The 22,717-nt window shown below is 42.1% G+C and overlaps 1 protein-coding gene across 2 annotated transcripts in view; it reads right to left on the bottom strand.

Annotated features, from left to right (window-relative positions):
* rptor (regulatory associated protein of MTOR, complex 1) overlaps positions 1–22,717 on the bottom strand; it is a 505,194-nt gene that overhangs the window by 230,969 nt on the left and 251,508 nt on the right. For both annotated transcript variants that reach the window (XM_070857808.1, XM_070857809.1), the window contains exons 8-11: positions 17,307–17,407; positions 16,425–16,569; positions 9,071–9,146; positions 4,159–4,260 (exon numbers count right to left, since the gene is read on the bottom strand). In XM_070857808.1, coding sequence (XP_070713909.1) covers positions 4,159–4,260; positions 9,071–9,146; positions 16,425–16,569; positions 17,307–17,407 — 424 coding nt within the window. The remainder of the gene's footprint in view (positions 1–4,158; positions 4,261–9,070; positions 9,147–16,424; positions 16,570–17,306; positions 17,408–22,717) is intronic.

Below are 22,717 nucleotides of genomic sequence, written 5' to 3'. Positions count from 1 at the left end.
TGCTTGCAAATTCGCATCCCAGGATGGAAAATTGCTAAAGTTTTGCCAGAACACATTGCAATGTCACATGGCAACTTTTAATATTTCACACTCTCACTCAGAAGATAGGAGCCATCCTTCCTCCAGACACATCAATGGATGACTTCAACATCACTTGTTGAATTATCAGGGGGTGCACTTGGGCAGTGCAAGTGGGGCATTCTATAAAGGACCGAAACATCCACTCCAGTTTGGTGATATAGATACTGTACATAAAATACAGCAATGAATAAAAATTAAGGCTCATTCTGTTGCTGATCAACAGATTAACAGCTAACCTCCCTAAATCCAAATACCTGCAAGTCTCAAATACTTAAGTCCAGAATTTCAGCAATCTGCTCGAATGTGGCATCTAATGCAAACGGAGAGTTAACAATCCCTCCAGAAAAGGCTCAAGGTAACTGGTAAAACTAAGAGAATGCAAGTATGATTCCAAATATTTTTCTTGCTTCAAAATAGATTTTAAACTATCAAATTTTAAATACATTATCAAGGGGTCTGAATTCATAGATAAAGTCTTATATTTGCTCCGTGAATTATGCGCATTATTGCAATAAATAACAATGTATCCTGAATATTTCGTAACTGCTAAATATTCAAAGATTTCTTGCAACAGCTAGTTAGAAATAATCTTTATATCCTCCTACGGAGTGAGCTGGTGTAGGAATGAGGTGGGAACTGAGCAAGTTGCCAAATTCCCAATTTGGAAATTGTGTGGGAATTCGGAGCAGAGAGGAGGAGAAGCAGAATCAATTAATTGAAATACAAGTAGACAAAGAATATAAACTTAATACTTAACCAAAACTTCACGAACACTTATCGTAAAAATGGCAGCGCAGGAAGTGATAGTGATGTCAGGTTCCCGCAGGATACGAGAGGTTAGAATGGCAGACACCGACTCAGACAAACATATCTGCAAGAAGTGGTTCCAACTGAGATTACTTGCACTCAATATCTTAGAATTTGAGGCAGAGTTGCAGACAATTTGACATATTAGGGAAGGAGGTTTTTGGAGCAACAGTTTCAGAGATAGAGAGCTGGCAGTGGTGAGGAAGGAGGTGACAATTCCACAGGTCAGGGAAAATGTGGAGGGACAGATTGATGCAGGAATCTCCAGAACAAATGATCCTCTCCAATAAATTTGAAGCACTGACCACCTTGTGTGGAGAATGAGGATTCTGGGCAAGCACATCAAATGGACTACAATGTCCCAAAAGACAAGATGACACACGGGAGGTAGTGGCAGAGAGATGAGATGAGCAAATCTGTTAGGATTGCAGTAGTAATGGGAGAATCAACAGGTAGAGGGTGGACACTATCTTTTGCATGTCCATGTCCCATGGATGAATTGTTGCCTCCCAAGTGCTAGGATAAGGGACATTTCTGAAAGACTGGCAAAGATTATGGAAGAGGAGGGAGAGTTGCCAGTTATTGTGGTCTATGTTTAATGCCAATGTTATAGGAAAGGCCTGAAGTCCTCCATAATGAGTTGAGGGGATTTGGAAGCAGCTTTACGGGCAGGACTTCAAGAGTGGTAATCTTTCAACTCATGTTAGAATAGGAAAGGACAAGATGATTAGGGGGGTCAACACGATGATGCCGTTAGGATGAGGGTTTCTATTTTCTGGAGCATCGACAGCAGCTCTGGGGAAGATGGGAGATAAAGAATAGGCTACATGTAAAACAGGAAAGAAGCTAATGACAACATTTATATTTGGGAAATGAGGGGTCATTTAAACTAGGAACAAAGGGAGATAGAGAAAATTAAAGCATGCCAAAAGAGAAAATAGAGATGGTAGAAATACATGAGGTTACTATACAAATAAAAAATAATTTAGCAAACGGGATAGCATGCAGATGAAATAAAGTGAGTTGAGGAGGAAAATCAAATTGACCGCTCGGTTTCAACTCTGACCTATCCCATCATCTCCAGCAATGGCTTCTCTTCCCACCTTGTTACCTCTGGAGTCTCTCAAGGATCTTTTCTTGGTCCCCTCCTCTTCCTTGCCTACATGCATCTGCAGACATGGGTTCAGCTTCCACATGTGTGCGGACAATCCTCTCTTCTAGCTCTTCAACAATCCTTCATCCCTTCCACTGCTAACAAACTGCCCATCTGAGATCCAGTCTCCGATAAGCCGCAATTTCCTGCAGTTAAAGACTGAGAAGATTGAAGCCTCGGACTTCAGGCCCCTGCCACTAATTATATACCTTCTCAGATATACTCATTACAAAAACTACCTACTTCAACCTCCCTAACATCACCCGCCATCACCCCTGCCTCAGTCCATCTGCTGCTGAAACCTTCACTCATGCACCTCCAGACTTCACCATTCCAACACACTCCTGGATGCACTCATTCATTGGCTGTATAAATGTGCCCTTGTCGGTTTTTCTTGCTATATTTTTGAAATAGCCAAGTGTGTCTCCCCCAGTCTGCACTGTATTCCATCTTAGCTACAGGATCACACAAGGAACAAGCAATTTAAAATTACCCAAACACTTCCAAGAAAAGAAATGTAGATGGGGAAGACATTGATAAGTGTGTGCAGAAGATATATTTCACAGAAAAGCCAATTCAAGAATCATACCAAAATTAAATGATTTACAAAATAAATTAAGACAGTGCTGGACTGGCAATTCTGTGATTTAAGGGCTTAAGTCACACCACATTTTGACAATTCTATGATTGAAGGGCATCATTCATCATCTCTGATCATATAACCAAGCATAAAACATACAGGTTATCCTAAAGTGTTTCAATCCAGTAACAAGTCCTCCTCTAACCTGCAGTGTTGGTACTTCTCAAGATTCAACTCCAAACATCCACACTAAGCTGGAGATGGTTTGTCGTGCAAAGACACCCTATGATTTCCTATGCTTCAATGGTAGGCCAGACCCAACAGTCAAGAGGGTTCAAACCCCCGAGGGTTGAATCTGAACTGCTTCCCAACTTCAAAACCACCCACGGGCAGCTTCTAATAATATAATATTGCTCTAAAAAAAACTGCCAGCAGGAACAGCTGTTGGCGTTGTCAGTGGTAGCAGAGAAGTCGGACACCCACCTCTGCCTGTCCTCCAGTCGGGATCTGCAATGTCATGCAGAATGTATCCGACAATGGTCACCAATTCTACTGCCTCTAATCTGCCTACCTTCAGTAAAGTCATCCACTGGCTCAAGTCCTGATGCTGCTACTTCACCTTGCCTGCAGTTGCAGAGACAAACAGGTAAGAGAAAATACGAGAGTAATGAGGGGAAAATAAAAATAATAAAGAGGAGAGAAAACAGGAGAACGGGTAGACAGATAAACAAGAGAGACAGACAGAGGCAGAAAAGAGGAGGATTGTGAGAGGGAGACAGATAAAGCTGGTGGAAATAGCATGGTCAAACAACTCCTGGAAGCTCCAAACATTTGGACACGTCTGCAGAAAGGTGCCTGTCTATTTCTGCAAGTGTTCCAAAACAGACCTTAAGCACTATAGATCCATTGAGTAAAGCATGTTTTAATCCAGCCAAAACACCTCTTGCAAGAAAAATTGCCAATGGAGAAAAATTATCACCAAACTTACTCCACCAATGGATCTCGTCCACATTATCACTATGACCAGAAACATCATTGATAGGATTCTATAGAATGAACTTTGAATGATGGGAGAAAAAAAAGAGATTGCAAGCTTAGACCTCTAAGCATTTCAAAACCATGCATCATGCCTCCTCCTCAATCATCTATTCCCACCCAATGATTACAACTTCCATTCTACAAGTTCATGAGCAGCTACATTACGATTGCTCTTCACCCACTGAACACTTGATCCCACTGGCAATGGCACAAATGCACCCTACTCACAGATGAAGCCAGAATGTCACTAAGCTGACATTCTCGAATGAAGCCTCAAATAATGAGAGATATTTATAAAGTATTATGGGCCAATGTGTTTTTTAATAAGCATCTGCCTCATGAAATCCATCCAATGCATTTTAATTTTCATGACAGTCTGGAACAGTTTTGCACAACTGTTACTTTAAAAAGAAAAAGAATCCACGATATTTCAGAGGTGGTCATATAACTTCCGTCTCAGCCACAGTCATTTTCATCTTAATACAGATTGTACACTCACCTGCAAGACAATTGGTAACTGCTCTGGTGGATTCCTGTTCTCAACACCCATCGTCAGCCAGACTTGAAATGCTGTCAGCTGCTCAGCAAAGAATGGGCTATGCTGTAAAAGAGGTAATTTATGACATCGAGCATCACTGTAAACAGTTAGGAAGATTTGTGCAATAATCGATTTCACAAGCGCTTTCTGAAATCTGAACTGTTAAAATCGCTCACGATCTACAAGGGCTTTAAAATATATGTAATACTTACCATTGAAAATGGGGCGGCTCCATGAATTAACTGATGGGGAACTAAAAGGCAGTTTAAGAGATTTAAGGGACAAATACTGTAAAAGGGCTATTTCTGCAAATAAAACTCTTTCTGCAGATCCTGTACAATCCGCCCCATTATAGATTTTACTCTAGTCAAAAACATTCAAATATAATCCTCTGTACGTAGATAAGTAGATAGTGAAAATATACTGAAATAGAATGACCAGGCCAGAAATTTTTAAAAACCTTTACAAGAGAAGTCCTGTGAATCCACTAGATTTTGGAATAAGACTTTTTTTTTTTTAGGTATATTCTTATTTTAATATATTTATTCTTTACGCACAACGAATGAAGTCAACAACAGAATAAAAGGAAAGGGAATCATTAGAATAATCTCTTCCTTTAAGACTGTGAGCTGCTTTGCACTGACACTAAACTTGCAGTACAAGCGAATCTGGATTCCAGTCATTGTGAGGGATGAGAAGTATTTAGCCAATCTTAGTTGCACTGTGTTTCATAAATTGGGAGCGATCACTCGAGACCTTGTACAGTATGTCCTCACCAGCGGACAATAAAGAATGTGTGGTAGGTTTCCACACAGATAGAATTTGTCCCAAAGGGAAGACGACTTAACAAGTCTTTCTGGGCATGTGCGGAGTCATCTGGCCACAACAGCATGTGTCTCTTGAATGTTGCTCAGGAACTGCTACCACTTTAGCATCCTTTCACCACTCACTGCTTCACATCTCCTCCCCCTCCTCACATCTGAGAAAAAAAAATCTAATTGAAAAATGATTAGGTTGAAAATTGTCTTTGCGGATGAGAGTCTCTGCATTCCAACAGGCGGGATGTAACTGGTGCAGATGATTAAAGAAGAAAATAAAGTAACCCATGTTCAGGCATTACATATCTAAGGCATAAAGGAAGGGATACAGTTTTGTAGTTCCTAGCTAATATATTAAAGGGAACAGGTATTCTCATTCTTTTCTCATCTTCAAGTGCCCCCATCTTAATTAAGGGGAAGGAGCGGGGGAGGGAATAAAGTGCATGTCCAACAGGAAAAAAAAGGGTGGAAAGCTGTTCAATCAAGATTCAACACCCTTTGATGTGTGCTTTTGTACTGTAATTGTACATACAGTACTTGCATTGGAAACAGTTCAGAGAAGGTTCACAAGGTTGTTTTATGAAGAAAGGTTGAGCAGGTTGGGCCTATACTCATTGGAGTTTAGAAGACTGAGGAGAGAAGATTCTGAGGAGGTTTGACAGGGTAGATGCAGAGAGGATGCTTCCTCTCAAGGGGGGAGTCTAGAACTTGGGGGCATAGTCTCAGAATAAGGGACCGCTCATTTAAAATGGAAACAAATCTTTGGAACTATCCACCCCAGATAGCTGTGGAGGCTGGGTCATTGAATATATTTAAGTTGGAGATAGACAGATTTCTGAAAGATAAGGAAGTCAAGGGTTATGGGGAGAGGGCAGAGAAGTGGAGCTGAGGCCAGGATCGGATCAGCCATGATCTTATTGAAGCAGGCTCGAGAGACCAGATGGCCTACTTCTGCTCCTATTTCTTATGTTCTTATAGGGCTCTGATTTTTAAAGATGTGCATTATATAGGTTGCATTTTTTCATCCTCGTCTCCTTTAAAATACTGAGGAGCCACCACTGCTGTGGTGATCTCTAAATATTGATTGCTACTGCTTACTGAAAGGCATGCAAATAATACGTCGGGCAATGGTTTTTAAACTGGTCAGTGTTGGGTACCACAGCTGCAACAGCATCTTATGAAACCGTTAACATAGAAAACCACCCCACAGCACTTCACAGAGGCATGAGGAAAACAATGGACACCAAGCCAAATGAGGAGATTTGTGGAGGAATGACCAGAAGCTTGTTCAAAGAGGAATGTTTTTGCCAGGGCTTTGCCTAAAGCGACTGAAGGCAAGGTCGCCATAGGTAAGGCAAAGGACGGGAGAGATTCATAAGAGGCCGGAGAGTTCGGGGGGGGGGGGGGGGGGAGAAGAGGCATTCTAGCAGTGGAGGTGGTCAGAGATAGGGAGGGAAACAACCGATGAAGACATGGCGGGATTTAAACACAAGAGTAAGAATTTGAAATCTGAGGCATTGGGGGACTGAGAGCCAAAATAAGTCAGCAAGGATTGGGGTGATGGATGAGCGGGAATTGCGGCAGGCTAGGATACGGGTTGCAGAGTTTTGGATGAGCTGAAGTTTATGGAGGATGGGGGTTAGAAAGCCGGCCAGGACGGCATCGGAAGGATCGAGTCTGGAGGTGACAATGCCATGCAAGGGTTGCAAGAGTAGATGGGGCTAAGACAGGGGTGGAGGTCAATGGTTTGTGACAGTGAGGATATGGAGTCAGAAGCTTAGCTCGGGGTCAAACAGGACACGGAATTTTGCCAACAGGCAGGTTCGGCCAAAGACAATCGCGAGGAAGGAGGATGATGTGGGTGAGGACATGGAGTTAGCGGAGGGGAATGAAGGCAATGGCGACAGTCTTCCCATATTGACACTCGGAGACGCTGAACTACCCCGCCCTGACTTATCAAAGTCTCAGCTACCCAAAAGAAAACAGTGCATCGTTGAAGAAATACATGCCCATTCCCCCCCAAAAATCAAGAGTATACTGCGTCACATGGAAAACCGATAACCTTGCAAATCCCTTGGAATCACAGTTTGAAATCTATGATGGAAGAAAGTCAAATATATTACCATGGATACAAATATTTTGAAAATCGGTGCATCAGTTTTCTCCACAAGGCTCCAATTTGCATATAAATTCAATGTTTACTTTGTAAATTAGAAGTTACACATAAAAGAAGCTTTAAAAAGCTGAGTTTGACTAGAGATGGTGAACGAATCAAGAGGTTGAAAGCATTTCCTGGAGTCTTGTTATTATCTGTTTCTATAGATTAGTTTAACCCTTTAAGCAATAATCTGTTCACATAATGGTGGTGTTTGGTTTTTGAAGCTTTTCCTGCTCTACCACCGGAGGGTCACAGGAAACCCTGTTTATGCGCATAAAAGGGGTTTCTACCGAACGTCTCAATCTCACCCCAAACATTTTTAATGGTGTCAGTTTTTGCTGCCGAGCTGTCTTTCAAATACCACCTTTTTTTTTAAGGGATTTATGTGCACTATTGAGCTCCATAAATATTTTTTAAAAATGCAATTAATTATTGGGAGAAGAGATGTTGCTTAACGAGCAAAAATAAATTTAGCAACGTGAGATTTTTATGCCTGAAGCCAAGGTTAAAACTGCCAAGATTAGTTTTCAAGATTAACATTTAGGCACAGGAAATTTTAAAATGCAATTTGTTTGTGTAGAAACACTGCTTCAAAACGACTGGTGGGCAGGGCTGAAGCAGTCACAGCGAATCGACAACCTGGGAAGTATTTTGTTTGAACTTAAAGTTCCGCTCATTTTCACTTTGAAGTTAAAAATTGTAAGAGCTTACACAAAACTTTTTTTAAACAAAGTTCATATTACAACACTAATTAATGCCAACAATTGGCCACTCAACTATCCCTCCTGGTTCCCTTTCCTCAAACACTTTCGGTTCAAAACCATCACCACTCTGTTCCTCAAATAACCCATCCATCTTCAACTACCACCCCTTCCTAACCTTCCTTTGCTAACTGTCCACAAATGTATTGCCACCTATCGGAACTCAGCTCTCTCAAAAATCCCAATTCAAGTCCCTCCCATCTAGCTTTCGCTCTTCTCACAATCCCAACACAGCGGTGGCCAAAGTCATGGATGACATCCTCTTTCCCTGTGTTCCTGGACCACTTTTCAGCATTTGACATCGCCTCTCATCCATTGTACAGCTGCCTGGGATTTCCCTTGTGTCGTTCCACTTCCTACCTAACCAAAAATAGCATATGTCCAGCAATGGCTTCTCTTCACACCCTGCAATGTCACCTCAAGGATCCATCGGTGACATAATTCACAACCACAGGTAATAAATCTGACTCTTAGCTTAGCCTCTCTATCTTTCAATTGACTGAGCACATGGAAAACCACATTCTGGGATTATACCAGGTTGATTGAAGTGCATGTCAGGTTACACACACAACTCCATAACAAAGAAACGAAAGAACGAACTTGCATTTATGTAGCACCCTTCACATCCTCAGGACTTCACAGTGAAGTACTTTTCAAGTGTAGTTACTGTTTTACTGTAGGAAATGCACACGGTTTGGTCCCACAAGCAGCGATGAAATAAATGAGATCATCTGTTTTAGATGTTGGTTGAGGAATAAATGATGACCAGGACACCAGGAGAACTCTCCTGCTCTTCTTTGAATAATGCCATGGGAGTTTTTTTGCATCCACCTGAGGGGGCAGACATCGTTTAATATCTCGTCACCTCCGACAGAGCAGTACTCCCTCAGTACTGCGCTGGAGTGGCAGCCTAGATTATGTGCTCAAGTCCCTGGAATCCCACAACCTCTGGCTCAAGAGGAGAGAGTGCTACCACTGAGCCCGTATTTATAATCCAGTTAAAGTTAACTCTTCAGTGATTCCAGGTTATGTTAATCAGATCAAACAATGGCACAGGAGATTGGACTACAACTTTTCTACATGAGAAATGGCAGATTAAACAAGAGCTTCTGGAAAAAAAAAACTGATCAACTCACCCTAAAAGCTGTTCCCTCTTCTATGATGGTGGGAAGTTGTGAAAGACAGATGTCCACTGCTAGGTCCCAGGCTTGCCTGCAAAGTGACCCACAAATTTACACATTGCAATGACTAAACATGTGTGCACCAGTATTCATTTTGTTGGTAATAACACCATTAATACAGCAGTTATGTCAATCCAGCACCTACTATTTCTAATAGTCCTAAAATGTTATTCTCAAAACCGGTGGTCTAGTTTCAAGTGTGTGATGCAATTATTTGAAGGAGATGCACATCGTTCTATAGTTTCTCTCCTATCGCCCCTCCTGCCCTCTCCGAGCTCATCTTGTCCATCTTCTGCTCCGTTGGTCCCATGCCCATTAAATTGCTGACCACTCAAATTCATTTCCTGGCCTCCATGTTGTTTGACATTGTTCCATCTCCTCAGGCACTGCCCCTCTCTCTTTCAAAACCACCATCATCAACCCTTCCTCAAAAACCATCCTTAACTACTGTACCATCTTCAACTTCCCTTTCCTCCACAAAGTCCTTCAATATAATGTTGCCTCTTGTTGTCTCCCAAAGCCATGCCCATCTTTCTCGTAACTCCGTAAGAACATAAGAAATAGGAGCAGGAGGAGGCCATATGGCCCCTCAAGCCTACTCCACCATTCATGGCTACCTTCGACCTCAACTCCATTTCCCCAATATCCCTCGATTCCCATTGTGTCCCAAAAATTCCTTTAGTGCCCAAAGATATCCATGTTTGAATCTCTTCAATCAAGTATCTGCCGATCTAACATCCAGTCTTGGACAAGCCACAATTTCATCCAATTGAACATGGGGTTGATTGTCTTTGGCACCGCCACAAACTCTGTACTCTTGCCACCAATTTCAAACCCTCGCTTGCCGCTGTTTCGAGTCAAACCAGGCGGTTTGCAATCTCAGCAGCCTATTGAACCAAGGGCTGAGTTTCTGACTCCATATCCTCTCCATCACAAAAATGTCTATTTCCATCTCCATAACTTACATAGAAATACATAGAATACGTAAACAGAACATTCAGCCCAACCAGTTGTGTTGCAATTTACCTCCACGCAAGCGAAATACTTCCAATCAAATTTACCCACCCTGTTCCATATCCCTTCATCCAACTGTCTAATCACCTTGAATGTTAAAATAGTCTCTGCCTCCAGCAGTAGCCCTCAACGTGAATTCCAGTCTCGCAGCAATGTGTGAAGAAATTTTTACTGCCCCTGTTCGAAATCTCTTGCATTTAATCTTCGATCTATAGCCCTTGGTCTTGACCACTCAACTATCCTATCCCATCCTTCATAACTTTAAATACTATCATAACGCTCTGTAATTGCATTGTTCCAACAAAAAACAACAATCTTCTAAATCTTTCTTCATATTTGTATTTCCACATACCGGGAGTATACGTGGCACCTTCTCTGCAGCCTCAATATCCTTCCTATTGTGTGGTGCCCAACACTGAAAACAGTACTCTAACTTTGATCTCAAGGTTTTAATATAGGATCCTATCGGCAATTGAATATTGGGAAGACCGAAGCCAGTGTTTTCGGTCCCCTCCACAAACTCCACTCCCTAGCCACTGACTCCATCCCTCTTCCCAACTTCTGTCTGAGGCTGAGCCACACTGTTGGCAATCTGGGTGTTATATTTGAATCTGAAATGAGCTTTCAACCACATATCCACAGCATAACTAATAGCGTCTATTTCCATCTCTAACATCACCTATCTTCGCCCTTGCCTCAGCTCATACTCTGCTGAAGCCCTCATCCATGGCTTTGTTACCTCTAGATTTGACTATTCCAACGCACTCCTGGCTGGCCTCCCACATTCTACCCTACGTATACTGAGGCAATTCAAAACTTGGCTGCCTGTGTCCTAACTCGCACCACGTCCCGCTCACCTATCACGCCTGTGCTCGCTGACCTACATTGGCTCCCGGTTAAGCAATGCCTCGATTTCAAAATTCTCATCCTTGTTTTCAAATTCCTCCCTGGCCTCACCCCTCCCTATCTCTAATCTCCTTCAGCTGCCCCCACCCCCCACCGAGATGTCTGCGCTCTTTTAATTCTGGCCTCTTGAGCATCCCTGATCATAATCGCTCAACCATTGGTAGCCACGCCTTCTGTTGCGTAGGTCCTAAGCTCTGAAATTCCATGCTTAAACCTCTCCATCTCTATACTTCTCTTTAAAGATGCTCCTTAAAACCTACCTCTTTGACCAAGCTTTTGGTCACCTGCCCTAATTTCTCCTTATGTGGCTCGGTGTCAAATTTTTTGTCTCATAATACTTCTGTTAAGCACCTTGGGATGTTTCACTGCATTAATGCGGCTATATAAATAAAAGTTGTTGTTGAAACTGTCTTTGTCACCTCCAAACTCAATTGTTCCAATGCTTCCCTGACCGGCCTCCCATTCTCCAAAGCTCTGCTACCCATATCCTAACCTGCACTCCTGTCTTTGCTGACCTACATTGGCACCCGGTTCAATGCCTCCAAATTAAAATTCCCATCTTTGTCTGCAAATCCCGGCCTTTGCTCCTCCCTATCTTTGTAACCTCCAGCCTTAAATCACCCTCGTGAACACTCTCTTCCTCCAACTCTTAGATCTTGTCCTAAACCCCCCCACGCCCATTCTCCCCCAGCATTGGCAGTCATGGACCCCACCCTCTGAATTCCCTCCCTAAATCCATCTGCCTCCCTCTCCTCTTTGAAGACCCTCATAATAACCATTTCTTTAACCAAGCTTTTCATCACAAAACCCAACATCTCCTTCTCTGGCTCAACATCCACTTTTGTCTGATTATGTTTCTGTGAAGCTCCTAGGGATATATTTCTAGTTAAAAACATTATATAAATGCAAGTAGTTTTTTTATTTTTCAATTGGGTGAACAGAAAGATGAGTCAAAATCACTGTTATATGAAATTGTAATTTCTAAGACAGTTAAACATTATTTACCGTTAAAATATAACCAAATTATCAAATGACGGGATGACGCTGTTACCATTTACAACATAACCATGTCAAAGTTAAAAGTTATGCAACTAACATTACTTCTACTAGCAGATACATTATTTTAACATTAAATGGGCACATGGCCTGTGGAATGACTTGCATGCCATTTTACCAAGTTAATAGAATCGCTCAATATCAACTGTGCCCGATTAAGAAATATTGCTTTTAATATCAGTCTTGTTTGCCTGCTTTCAGGGACTGACTGCTTGCTAGGGTGTGGTTCCACAGGCACTACCTGCCTTTCAGTACATTGTTTTAGTGGGCAATTTTTATGATACGATCGTTGACAGCAAGCTATTCAGCTGTGGCGTCATTACTCGACCGAATCTTGACTTTATGCGACATCCACACATACTTCCAGCAGTGGGTGCTAAATAGCATTCAGTAGGGAACCCGGTCAACTTTTTCTCTGCCTAACCCAAGGGCACAAAAAACCACGGTGCCACCCCTACTACTTCCTTGGCTTAGATCAACTAACTAGCACAGAACAGGGCCCTAAACCTAGCATCATCCTGCTCTGTATGGCTCAGCTGTTCATTGCTGTAACCTTTGCCGAGGCCTTCTTTCATTTTGGAGGCCAATGTGATTGGATCGAATTAAGATTATACGGTTATGAAAAATTAAAAAGTACTCATAATGCGAACTCAAGTGAAGAAGGAGATTGAAATAATTAGATTTTTTTCTTTTATAAACAGTCCAACATCAGCCATGGTATATCATTTAACATCAAAATTCAGCGGTGCTATTTTTCTAGCTTTAGTGATCCAAACTTTTAATTCTTGGCATGCAACATTTTGTGATCCTAATTATCTTACACCCAGGAAAAGTAAATGATTATTAAGACATCAAGCTAGCTAATATTTTTTTTAATTTGTTCTATACAGAACAAGCAGTTCTTCCTGCTGTTTACTACTTCTGTACAGAGAATATAACGGCGCAGGACAAGTATACATGTAAATCCTGATGACTTAAAAGCTCTTGAGAACCAAAGATTGCTTAAAGTGGATTTTTGCTTGTTAGTGTTGCATGCATCAAAATAGTAACGTCAATCAATCAGGTCATGCTTAGTCAGGAGCGACTTAAATGCCAATAGAAGACAGCACGTGACACAGAACGAGAAAAAAATAATGTGAGATTTGTGTTTTCAGATTTACGTCACATATCCATCTGGTCTTTTACATTAAATTGTTCAAATGCAAGCAAATAGAATACAAGGATAAGAAGCCTCCAAAATGAAAGGTCTACTTCTAATTGTAAGGAAATTTTAATATCAATTCTTTGGGTCAGAAAACTGGATTTTGTGAGGATTAAAAAACTATGGCTTAGAATCAAATTTTGATTCAGTATATGATTCTCAGACGAGATCTATACAGCTGTACACACAATCATTTCTGAGAGACAGACTTGGAATTATGGCACACAATACACATGATTTTATTTAGTATGATCTGCTCCAAAATCCTACATGTGCGATGTGCTAAATATATCCTAAGCATTATATAATCAGTCAAAAGTTTCATTCTACACACAGTTTTCTAAGCCTCTGAAAACTCAGATTTGTACCTTCAATAATTACTGCTAAAATGGTCTTATGACCAGAACTGTTAAGGTTTATAGCACAGGAGGCGGCCATCCAGCCCATTACATCTGTGCTGTCTCTTTGCTAGAGCAATCCAAAACTATTATCGCCCCCGCTCTCCCCAAAACCCTGTATCTTCCTCTGCTTCAAATATTCATCTACTTCCCTCTCAAAGATGCAGTGGTTTCTATCCCAACGATTTCCCATGGCAAAGTATTGCATGCTCAAACATGCTGGGCAAAAAAATATTCTATTGTCTCTCCTCACTGATCAATTTAAATTGATAATCCCCTTGTTGCTGACTCCCCAACCAGAGGAAAATTATTCCCTGTTTACTCCATCAGCCTTTTGTCATTTTAAAAAGCTTCATTAAATGTCCTTTTAGCCTTTGCTGCTCCAGTGAAATAGTTCAAGCAATTCGTCATAACTATAGTTTCCCATCCCTTGGATCATCTTGGCAAATCCATCCTGCAAAACTGCTACAGTACTCTAACTGTGGCATAACCATTCCCTTGTACAAATTTATCATAATCTCGTCTCTGAGCCTCCATTTCTAAAATCCAAAATGCTTTTGGCCTTTATCTACTTACACTCAAGATTGTTCAAAAGATATTTGAATCTCTAGGACGCGCTCTCTCTTCCCTAGGTACCTCACACGTTGGCGTGGTGAGAAGACTTGCGTGATCCTATGACCCTGAGAGCTCTGCTGTCGGGAAGTATAACTCCTGGTAAAACCACCAAAGGCAGAATGGTAGGAGCCAGACCAAAGATGGTCCACCGAGCCTCCTGGTAGAAGGTTGGTTCGGCTAATGACCTCTCCACATAAAAATGCCTTTCGCAACCCAGAGAAAAAAATGAGCCTGTAACAACGCAGAGATAAGACAAATCTGTTACAGACTTGCAAATATAAACATCAACCGTGGAGAACCACAATCTGCTGGATGCAAGGCAAGGCAATACTTCGATGGAGTCAAATATCTTGCTCTGGATAGATGCTCTGGATGATCAGCCATGATCTTATTGAATGGCAGAGCAGGCTCGAGGTGCCGTATGGCCAACTCATGCTCCCATTTCTTATAGCAGTCTAAGAAGTAGATTGCCACTGTGTGCAGGAGACTAACTAACTATGCCTCCACACCCTTCACCATCTTTCAATTGAGTTTATACTTCTATTCCTCGTTCTTCCTCCACAAACATATTACCTCACACTTAAATGCGTCTCCTGCCTGCCCTTTTCCAGTCCTCTTTGCTGCTTGCCAAACCCCCTAATTTTGTGTCATCAGCAAATGTTTACACAAGCAGGACTTTCACATTGGAAGCTTGATATATTTGAGGGAACCAGGCACTAAATTAGGTAGCAGACTGGCCATCAGCTCGCTGACCTGGATTTTAATCTATTCGAAACAGAAAGATTTAAAGCCTGCTCTCTGCCTGCTGCTAGTGCCCAACGTGAGTGTTTTCACAGTCTCAATCCAGTTCATAGTGGGCAAAGGCTCAACTATTTGCATTTCTATCGCACCTTTTTAATGGAGGAAAATATCTCGAGGCACTTCAAAGAGAAGCAGCAAGTACTGAGCCTTTGCAAGAGGGTTGTGAGGGGTAGCCAACAACTTGGCCAAAGAGAAACATTTTGAGAAAGCTTTAGAGGTATCGAAGGTGGTAGAAAAGCAGAGGGATTTGGGAAGAAGTTTCTCGAGAGTAAAATGTTCCACTGGAACTGGACTTGGCGAGGGGGCGGCAGGTGGAAAAGGGGAAGAGAGAACAGGAGGCCAGAATCAGAGCTAGGTTGGAGAATGTTGCAGAGGTAGTGTTGTGCGAAGCGGTGGAGGTATTTGCAGCCTAGGCTGATGATTTAATTTCCATCTGCTGCAGGACAGGGAGTCAGTAAAAGTCAGCAAGGATGGGGATGAAGGGCGAGAGAGCTTAAGAAGATTGTGTTGTGGAGAGTGATCAGGAGGATGCCAAGGAGGCCATTGAATACGACCAGAGGCTGCAACGGGCTGGATTCAGCAATAATGGGCGTACGGGTAAAAGCAGAGGCAAGTAGTGTTACAGAGCTGGAAAGAAGTGGTCTTTGGTGATGGATAAGATTTTGGGTTTGAAACAGAGTCTGGGTTGAGCAGACTGTCGCGGTTGCATGTAGCTGGAAGGAGCAGACAAGGTAATATTATGAAGGAACATGCGCAAGCGACCTCAGAGTTAAACTATTTAATTACATTTTTTCCCCCCTCCCACCCAGCTATTCAGGCAGTTCATCGAGCACCCATTTCTCCTGCTGCAACAGGCCCCAGGCTTGCTGCTGAAACTTTCCACCCAGACTGGAGTGATTCCCTAATAGACCTGCAGAGCTTGCCTACTAGATGTACATACACCTTGTCTGATACACTGCCATGGTCAGTAAGGTATCTCTGGAGTGGGCAGAAATCATGCCCCACTGGAGTTGTGCCCCAATCAAGGGAGCCGTCAAATTTTAAATCCAGAAACGGAGCTCTGTGTATGCAGCTCTCTCCTGGCTGTGAGCAATTATAACAATACACATAAATCCTCAATGAAATCCACTGGCACATCGAGTCTCCTCCAATATCATTAACACACATCTTGAACCTTATTCATGTGTTTAATTTTTATATCTTGCAAACTCAACCCATTTAGGTGTACAAGAATTTGGCCCTCTTTCAAATCAGTCAACCTAATTTTGGGCAGAAGCTTTCCCCAACATTTGGGCTTTAAGAGTTACAGCTAACTCACCACATCGCGTGCATGAATGTTGGAGGTAGACGAGGACTACTGACAGGGGTACAGTTGTACGACCTCATGATCCTTTCAGCTAAAAGAAAATTGCGGAATAAACTGGCAACCAGCAAGTCCTGCCGAAATAATTTTTGGAAGAGATCTGTGGAAACAAAAAATATTATATTAATGTTAACATAGAATATGTTTGCTTAAATGTTTAGACAAGAATCATCTTTATCTATTATAATACCTCAATAACTGAATTGTACAAAGAATCAGAGTAATAAAGATAAAAGAACAGACTAAACAAATCAATAGGCAAACTACTTGATTAATTTTGCAATTTAACTACACCGCTATTTTGGGTGTGCCTAACTATTTAAATTGTAGGAGAGATCAGCAGGTAACGGACTTTTTACATGTTAATTGTGTAGCTTGCATAGCAGAGTTTTCAATTTCATTTATGGAGAAATTCCAAGTTGTTGATACCGAGAGTGATGTCAGCACCGAAGCAAAAAAGATTAGTGTCTATTGGCATGTGCGCTGTTTGCGAAGTTCAATTATACGGTCATAAATGAGTGGAGGTTAACTGAAAATAACTCTCGTCTTACAAAACAGTCATAATGATATCAGCAACAATAAGATACTAGCTAGACTCACCACTTGGGCAAATCCAGAGTGGTGGCAAGGCATTGCACGATTCACGCCTGCCCACCGCGAGGTGGGCTGATCCCACCATGCAAGATTTTTGGGCGGGGGGGGGGGGGAAAGAGGTGGAGGAAGAGCGTAATCGTACTTGAGATACAAGCAGCCCAAGTTCTAACAAATCTCTATGGCAATGAACTAGATGATGACTTATCTGGCCTACCATTGAGACTGCAATAGATTTCTTCTTACCTCTCGGTAATACATTCCAAGCTATAGTGTCCGTTATGGCTGTAAAAATCCAATTGAGTTCTCCAAGGGGAGTTCGTCTGTCATTAAGTCTTCCTGGAATTCTACATTTAAAAAAATTGACAATAATGAGAATTAAAACAGGAAAGCTAAGAAATGTTTCCCCTCTCTATTCGTCAGGCGAAAGCAAAGTACAGCAGATGACTCGGTGAGTCATATCTCTCCACCTGTAAACTTAACACAAGTTTTAAAAATCTAAAACAAGAGCCAAAATCAAAGACACTACTTTACAAGTAGCGTCATAGCTATTCAAATAACCGGTTTTCATTTTTGAACAATTATTTATGCTATTTCTGTACTCAACATATTTAATGTATTAATATAATGTTTCAACAAATCCAAAAGCCTCCATTATGTAAAGAAACATCAAAATTGGTCACTTCGAAGTACAATATTAATATAACAAAGGAAAATCAAACCAAGCTTACGGGGAACAAAGAACCTGAAAAAGAATTGCCTGAACCCAGCATAGAGAGAGCTTTTTTGGAAGGGGAGGGATAACGTACAGGTTTATTTACAAAAATACAGTACTCTGCAGTAAGTCACAGGCTTGGGCTGGAACCTGCTTTCTTAAACTAATTGGGAAGTATGGGGAGAAAAGGCAAATTAAACAAGATCTTCAATGTGTTTTTCCCCTGTATTTTCGTGTCACATTTCTTAAACTATGCACCAAATAGAATACAAATGTTCCTTCATCGTCGCTGGGTCAAAATCTGGGAACTCCCTCCCCAACAGCATTGTGGGAGCACCTTCACCACACGGACTGCAGCGGTTCAAGGTGATGACTCATCACCACCTTCTCAAGGGCAATTAGGGATGGGCAATAAAGGGCCAGCGAAGCACACATTCCATGACTGAATTTTTAAAAAGCTATAAAGTCCTTTAACTGAAAACTGCAGGGAAAGAATAACATTTAATACATTTTGGAATTTATCTCCTAACTTCAAGATTTCCTAGAACTTTGTACTGTGCCAGTTTGCAGTCAGTCCTCAATGGACAGCCCATAGAAAAATGTCCTCAGGAACTAGGAAGCGTCTAAATCCAGCACTGGAGGCACAGTGTTTGTTTCCTTTATATTAGTGTACTGTCAGTGGCAAGAATACCACAAACTTACCACCAATGGAACTCCATCAACGTCAAACTGCTTAAAAGATCCGAAGATTAAAAATCAAAGAAAAAAGATCTTGGTCGGTCTGGAAATTCAATTGGGAGGGAAGAGATCATATCCATGAGAAATTTTGTGGGGAGTCGGAGGAAAAAGGAGTGGTATTTCGAAATTACCTTCCAAAATCGTGGGAGTTTTAGCTCCAAATTAAGTACAAGCTTAATAACGTGGCTCAGCTCAAGGGTATGCAGCTGATCAGTGCATTGTGTGATCTGAGACTGAACTGTGCAAGACCAAGAGGCTATAGGTTCAATCCCAGGTCGGTGCTATGCTGGTTAATCATGGCTGGCTGGCACAAGTGGTTTCAATGCGCTTAGAAGACGATTAAAGAGATAGTTATATTCAGCAAGTAGGCACTCTGATTACTACCCAGTGATCCCTTGCTGGAAGCACCTGGCAGGTGAGAGAAGGATCTGCTCATGTCTTTCGGATGAGGCGTTAAACCGAGACACCATCTGCTCTCTCATGTGGACGTAAAAGATCCCATGGCACTATTTCAAAGAAGAGCAGGGGAGTTAGCCCCGGTGTCCTGGCCAATATTTTATCCCTCAATCAACGTAACAAAAACAGATTATCTGGTCATTATCACATTGCTGTTTTTGGGAGCTTGCTTGTGCACAAATTGGCTGCCACGTTTCCCACATTACAACAGTGACTACACTCCAAAAGTACTCCATTGGCTGTGAAGCACTTTGAGATGTTCGGTGGTCATAAAAGGCGCTATATAAATCCAAGTATTTCATTCTTTCAAAGTCACTCCACAGGTCAAATAACCAATCCTACACTCACCACCTAGACGCACAAAAGAATGTTTCCTTGGGCAAGGTACCTGAGGGTTGATACCACCTGCTGAACTGTACTCCAAGGGCTGATGTCACCTGCAGAACCTTACCCCAAGGAGTTCCATTAGCAATAGCATGTGCAAACAGTGATTTTGTTTTCCCCTTCCCTGGCCTAGGGCACTCAGGTCCTTGCAGCACCTCAATAATCACATCGGCTGAAATGTGCTAACTTAGCAGAGACCAAAAGATGAATTTCGACGTGCAGTTCCCTTTCCTGTCGCATTTCCAGAATAAATATTGTGAATGGTCGTCCAACAACCACTTGTGCTGCAGTTACATCACATGTCTGCATTGCAGCAACACTGTGCTGCCTTCCTCCTCTCCAAATCAAAAGCTACACTTTGTAGTGGTAGCACCAGGGCTTGCACCAATACACGGTGATGCTACACTTGCGTAGCAAATAAAACCACTGCTAGCAGCGATATTGGCAAAACTTCTGCACAGAATGCCTCATGCAGCGCACACAAATGTCAATCAGATACTTGTATGAGCAAATCTCTTGGGTGCGGGGATCAAATCTCAATCATACCCATCTTAAGCTCAAGCAGGGAAAATGGATTGTGTAGCTTTAGACTGTCTGCCAGACTACCTTGTCCCAGACGAGTACTGCATTCCTGCAGACACTAATAACTTGGCATGAATTAACTATCACACGCCTCATTCTTTCAGAAAGTCCTTTGCATCGACAATTTTTTTTTTAAATTACAAAAATATTTAAATTACACACCAGAAACAAAGATTAAAGTTATGCCCCAGACTGAACTCCAGCAAATTCTTTTGCCTGGGACACCTTGAGAGGAAAAAAAAAACATCTTCCAGGCAACATAACAGCAGCTGCTGATGCTGCAAAATCTGTTTACTTTTGGAATTCCCAAGTCACTACCTGGTTATTTTTATGCTTGAACTTTGCAAGTGACATGCTAGGTTTCCAGTGTGTTGTAAATGAATCTTCTTAAAATCAATAATTTCATAATGCTGCAGAGTCATAAATTGACTAGTGGGTAACTAAATTATATTATACACATGACATTTAGTTTTGAGAATGTCATAATTACACATTTAACTCTTTACAACCGACTTTGCAAAACAACCCTGAAAACATCTCAAAGTTATTTCGTACTGATTGCCTTAACCCTTCACTGTGAAGGTCTCAGTGAGTGAACAGAATAAAACTTTAGCTTATTGAACTTCAGCTGCTCTTTAAAAAAAAAAAATCACACTGCATTGTGAATCAGCAATGCCATAATTTAGGTCACTGAAAGAAAAATAGTGGGGAAGGAAAGATGAGACTAATCACCAGTGTCAGTTCCCAGGTTGTCCCTAACCAGCAGTTGAAAAGCATAAAATTCTGCAATGAAGGATGAAGTGTTCAGTGTTCGGCACCTTCCTTTATAACATTTGGCAATTCCGATTACCACAATTCCTCTTACAAGGATATGGTCATCACATCGATTTATCCAGAAGCTCTGCTGTTCAGTAATAAACCCTATTAGTGATGATGGAGTCTCCCGTCCAATTGACGGGTGAGTCACGGTTGTTATGGGTGGACTGGTGGGAGAAGAGTCTGATCACAGTAAAAGCCAGATAAGGCGGGTAGATGAGTTGCGTGCCAGGCGCTTGGCAGCCAGTTCTGGCAGCCTTGAATTCATTCAAACCGACCCAGCAGACATGCTGCCATCGTGGGCTGTCACCAGCTCCATCTGCCCAGGTGTTGAGGTCACGACTGCAAGATTTCATAGTGGCCTTTAATGTGTCTCTAAAGGCCTGTATTTATAAATTCTGATGACAAGTGGCACAAATCGTTCAATTTCTAAATAAATGAAGTCAGAAAACAGTGCATTCTCCGTGCCTTCATTAACTAAGTAAGTGAAATTTTAGGAATTGCATTAGCGCATTAAGTCACAAGAAGCTCATTTCTTTGCAGTCTTCATTGGCAAAAATATATGTGTTACTTTCTGATCACGCACAACATTGTTCATGTCTTGAAACGAATTGAGCTCTTGCCTCTCCTGGCTGGTGGCCAATGCTTAACTTCACTTCAGATAACAAGCTGAGGTTTAGACTAAGATCATTGTGTTCACTCCCTACTAACAGGGTGATAACCTGTTCAGTTGCAGCACTCATGCCTCAAAGACAGAAGGTTGAGAGTTCAAGCATCAGCTCCCTATCTCACTAACAACAAAGGATTTTATCTATGATTAGTAAAATAGGAAGCCATAACAGCCACGAGAGGGAACCACAATAAGCAATCAGAAAGGATTTCATGATTTATTAATGCACAGGACAGTAGAAAAATTATACCAGTTGGGATAGCCCCAATTTTCAGATCATGACGAAACTATGACAGCTTTGTAGGGAATAGCTTGGCCCAATAGTCTGATTGAAGACTATTCCCCTTAATCTGAATGGTTCCCTGCACGTGAAAAATGTAAGCAGCTCTGGCAGTTGCTTCACTGCAAGTCAAGAAGCTGTTTGGTCTTGTGATGAAGAACTGCAAATCTGAAACGTTAACCCATCTAAAAACATCCCAATAATGGATAATCAAGGGGCGTTAGGGAGGGAGGAACTTAAAACAATCACTAAAGAAAAAGTACTCGGTAAAATAATGGGACTAAAGGTCGACAAGTCCCCTGGACATGATGGCTTGCATCCTAGGGTCTTAAAAGAAGTGACTGCAGAGATAGTGGGTGCATTAGTTGTAATCTACCAAAATTCCCTGGATTCTGGTGAGGGCCCTGCGGTTTGAAAAACCGCAAATGTAATTTATTTAAAAAAGGAGGCAGATAGAAAGCAGGAAACTATAGACTAGTTAGCCTAAAATCTGTCGTTGGGAAAATGCTGGAGTACATTATTCATCACCATAGGCAGTCCCTCGAACGAGGATGACTTGCTTCCACGTGAAAAAAAAGGAGCTCATAGGCGTTTCAAATGAAGAACCCGAACTACATCCTTAAGGGTGGAAGATGCCTGTGCGTGGATTTTTTTTAACATGTGGTGGCTGTTGCACACCAGCCACCAGGGCTTGACAGAGCTAGGTCTTGGTCCAGTGGCAAGGATCCCCAAGACAATTGGTGCACAGACCAAGTGCGCACACATAGCACAGTGTGGGCTGGCCCGTGCTGCCCCTGGCCCCGATCACGTCCCTCGCCGCTCCTGCTGTGTCTGCCCATACTCCAATCACCGACCTGGACCTTGCTGACATCACAGCTCGCACTGTACCTTGTAGTGGCCTCCACACTGCTCCTGGGCCTCCGCACGCCGCTCCTTTTATGGCCCCGACCTGCCGCTGATGGCCTCCACGCTGCAATGGGTGGATGGTTGGTTACTGGACTTCTTGTGTCAGAGTC

The sequence above is a fragment of the Pristiophorus japonicus genome, chromosome 16 (assembly GCF_044704955.1).
Source record: "Pristiophorus japonicus isolate sPriJap1 chromosome 16, sPriJap1.hap1, whole genome shotgun sequence".
In the NCBI taxonomy this organism is placed as follows: Eukaryota; Metazoa; Chordata; class Chondrichthyes; family Pristiophoridae; genus Pristiophorus; species Pristiophorus japonicus.
Note: the sequence above shows the minus strand (reverse complement) of the source record. Positions and strands in the feature narration are given on the sequence as shown.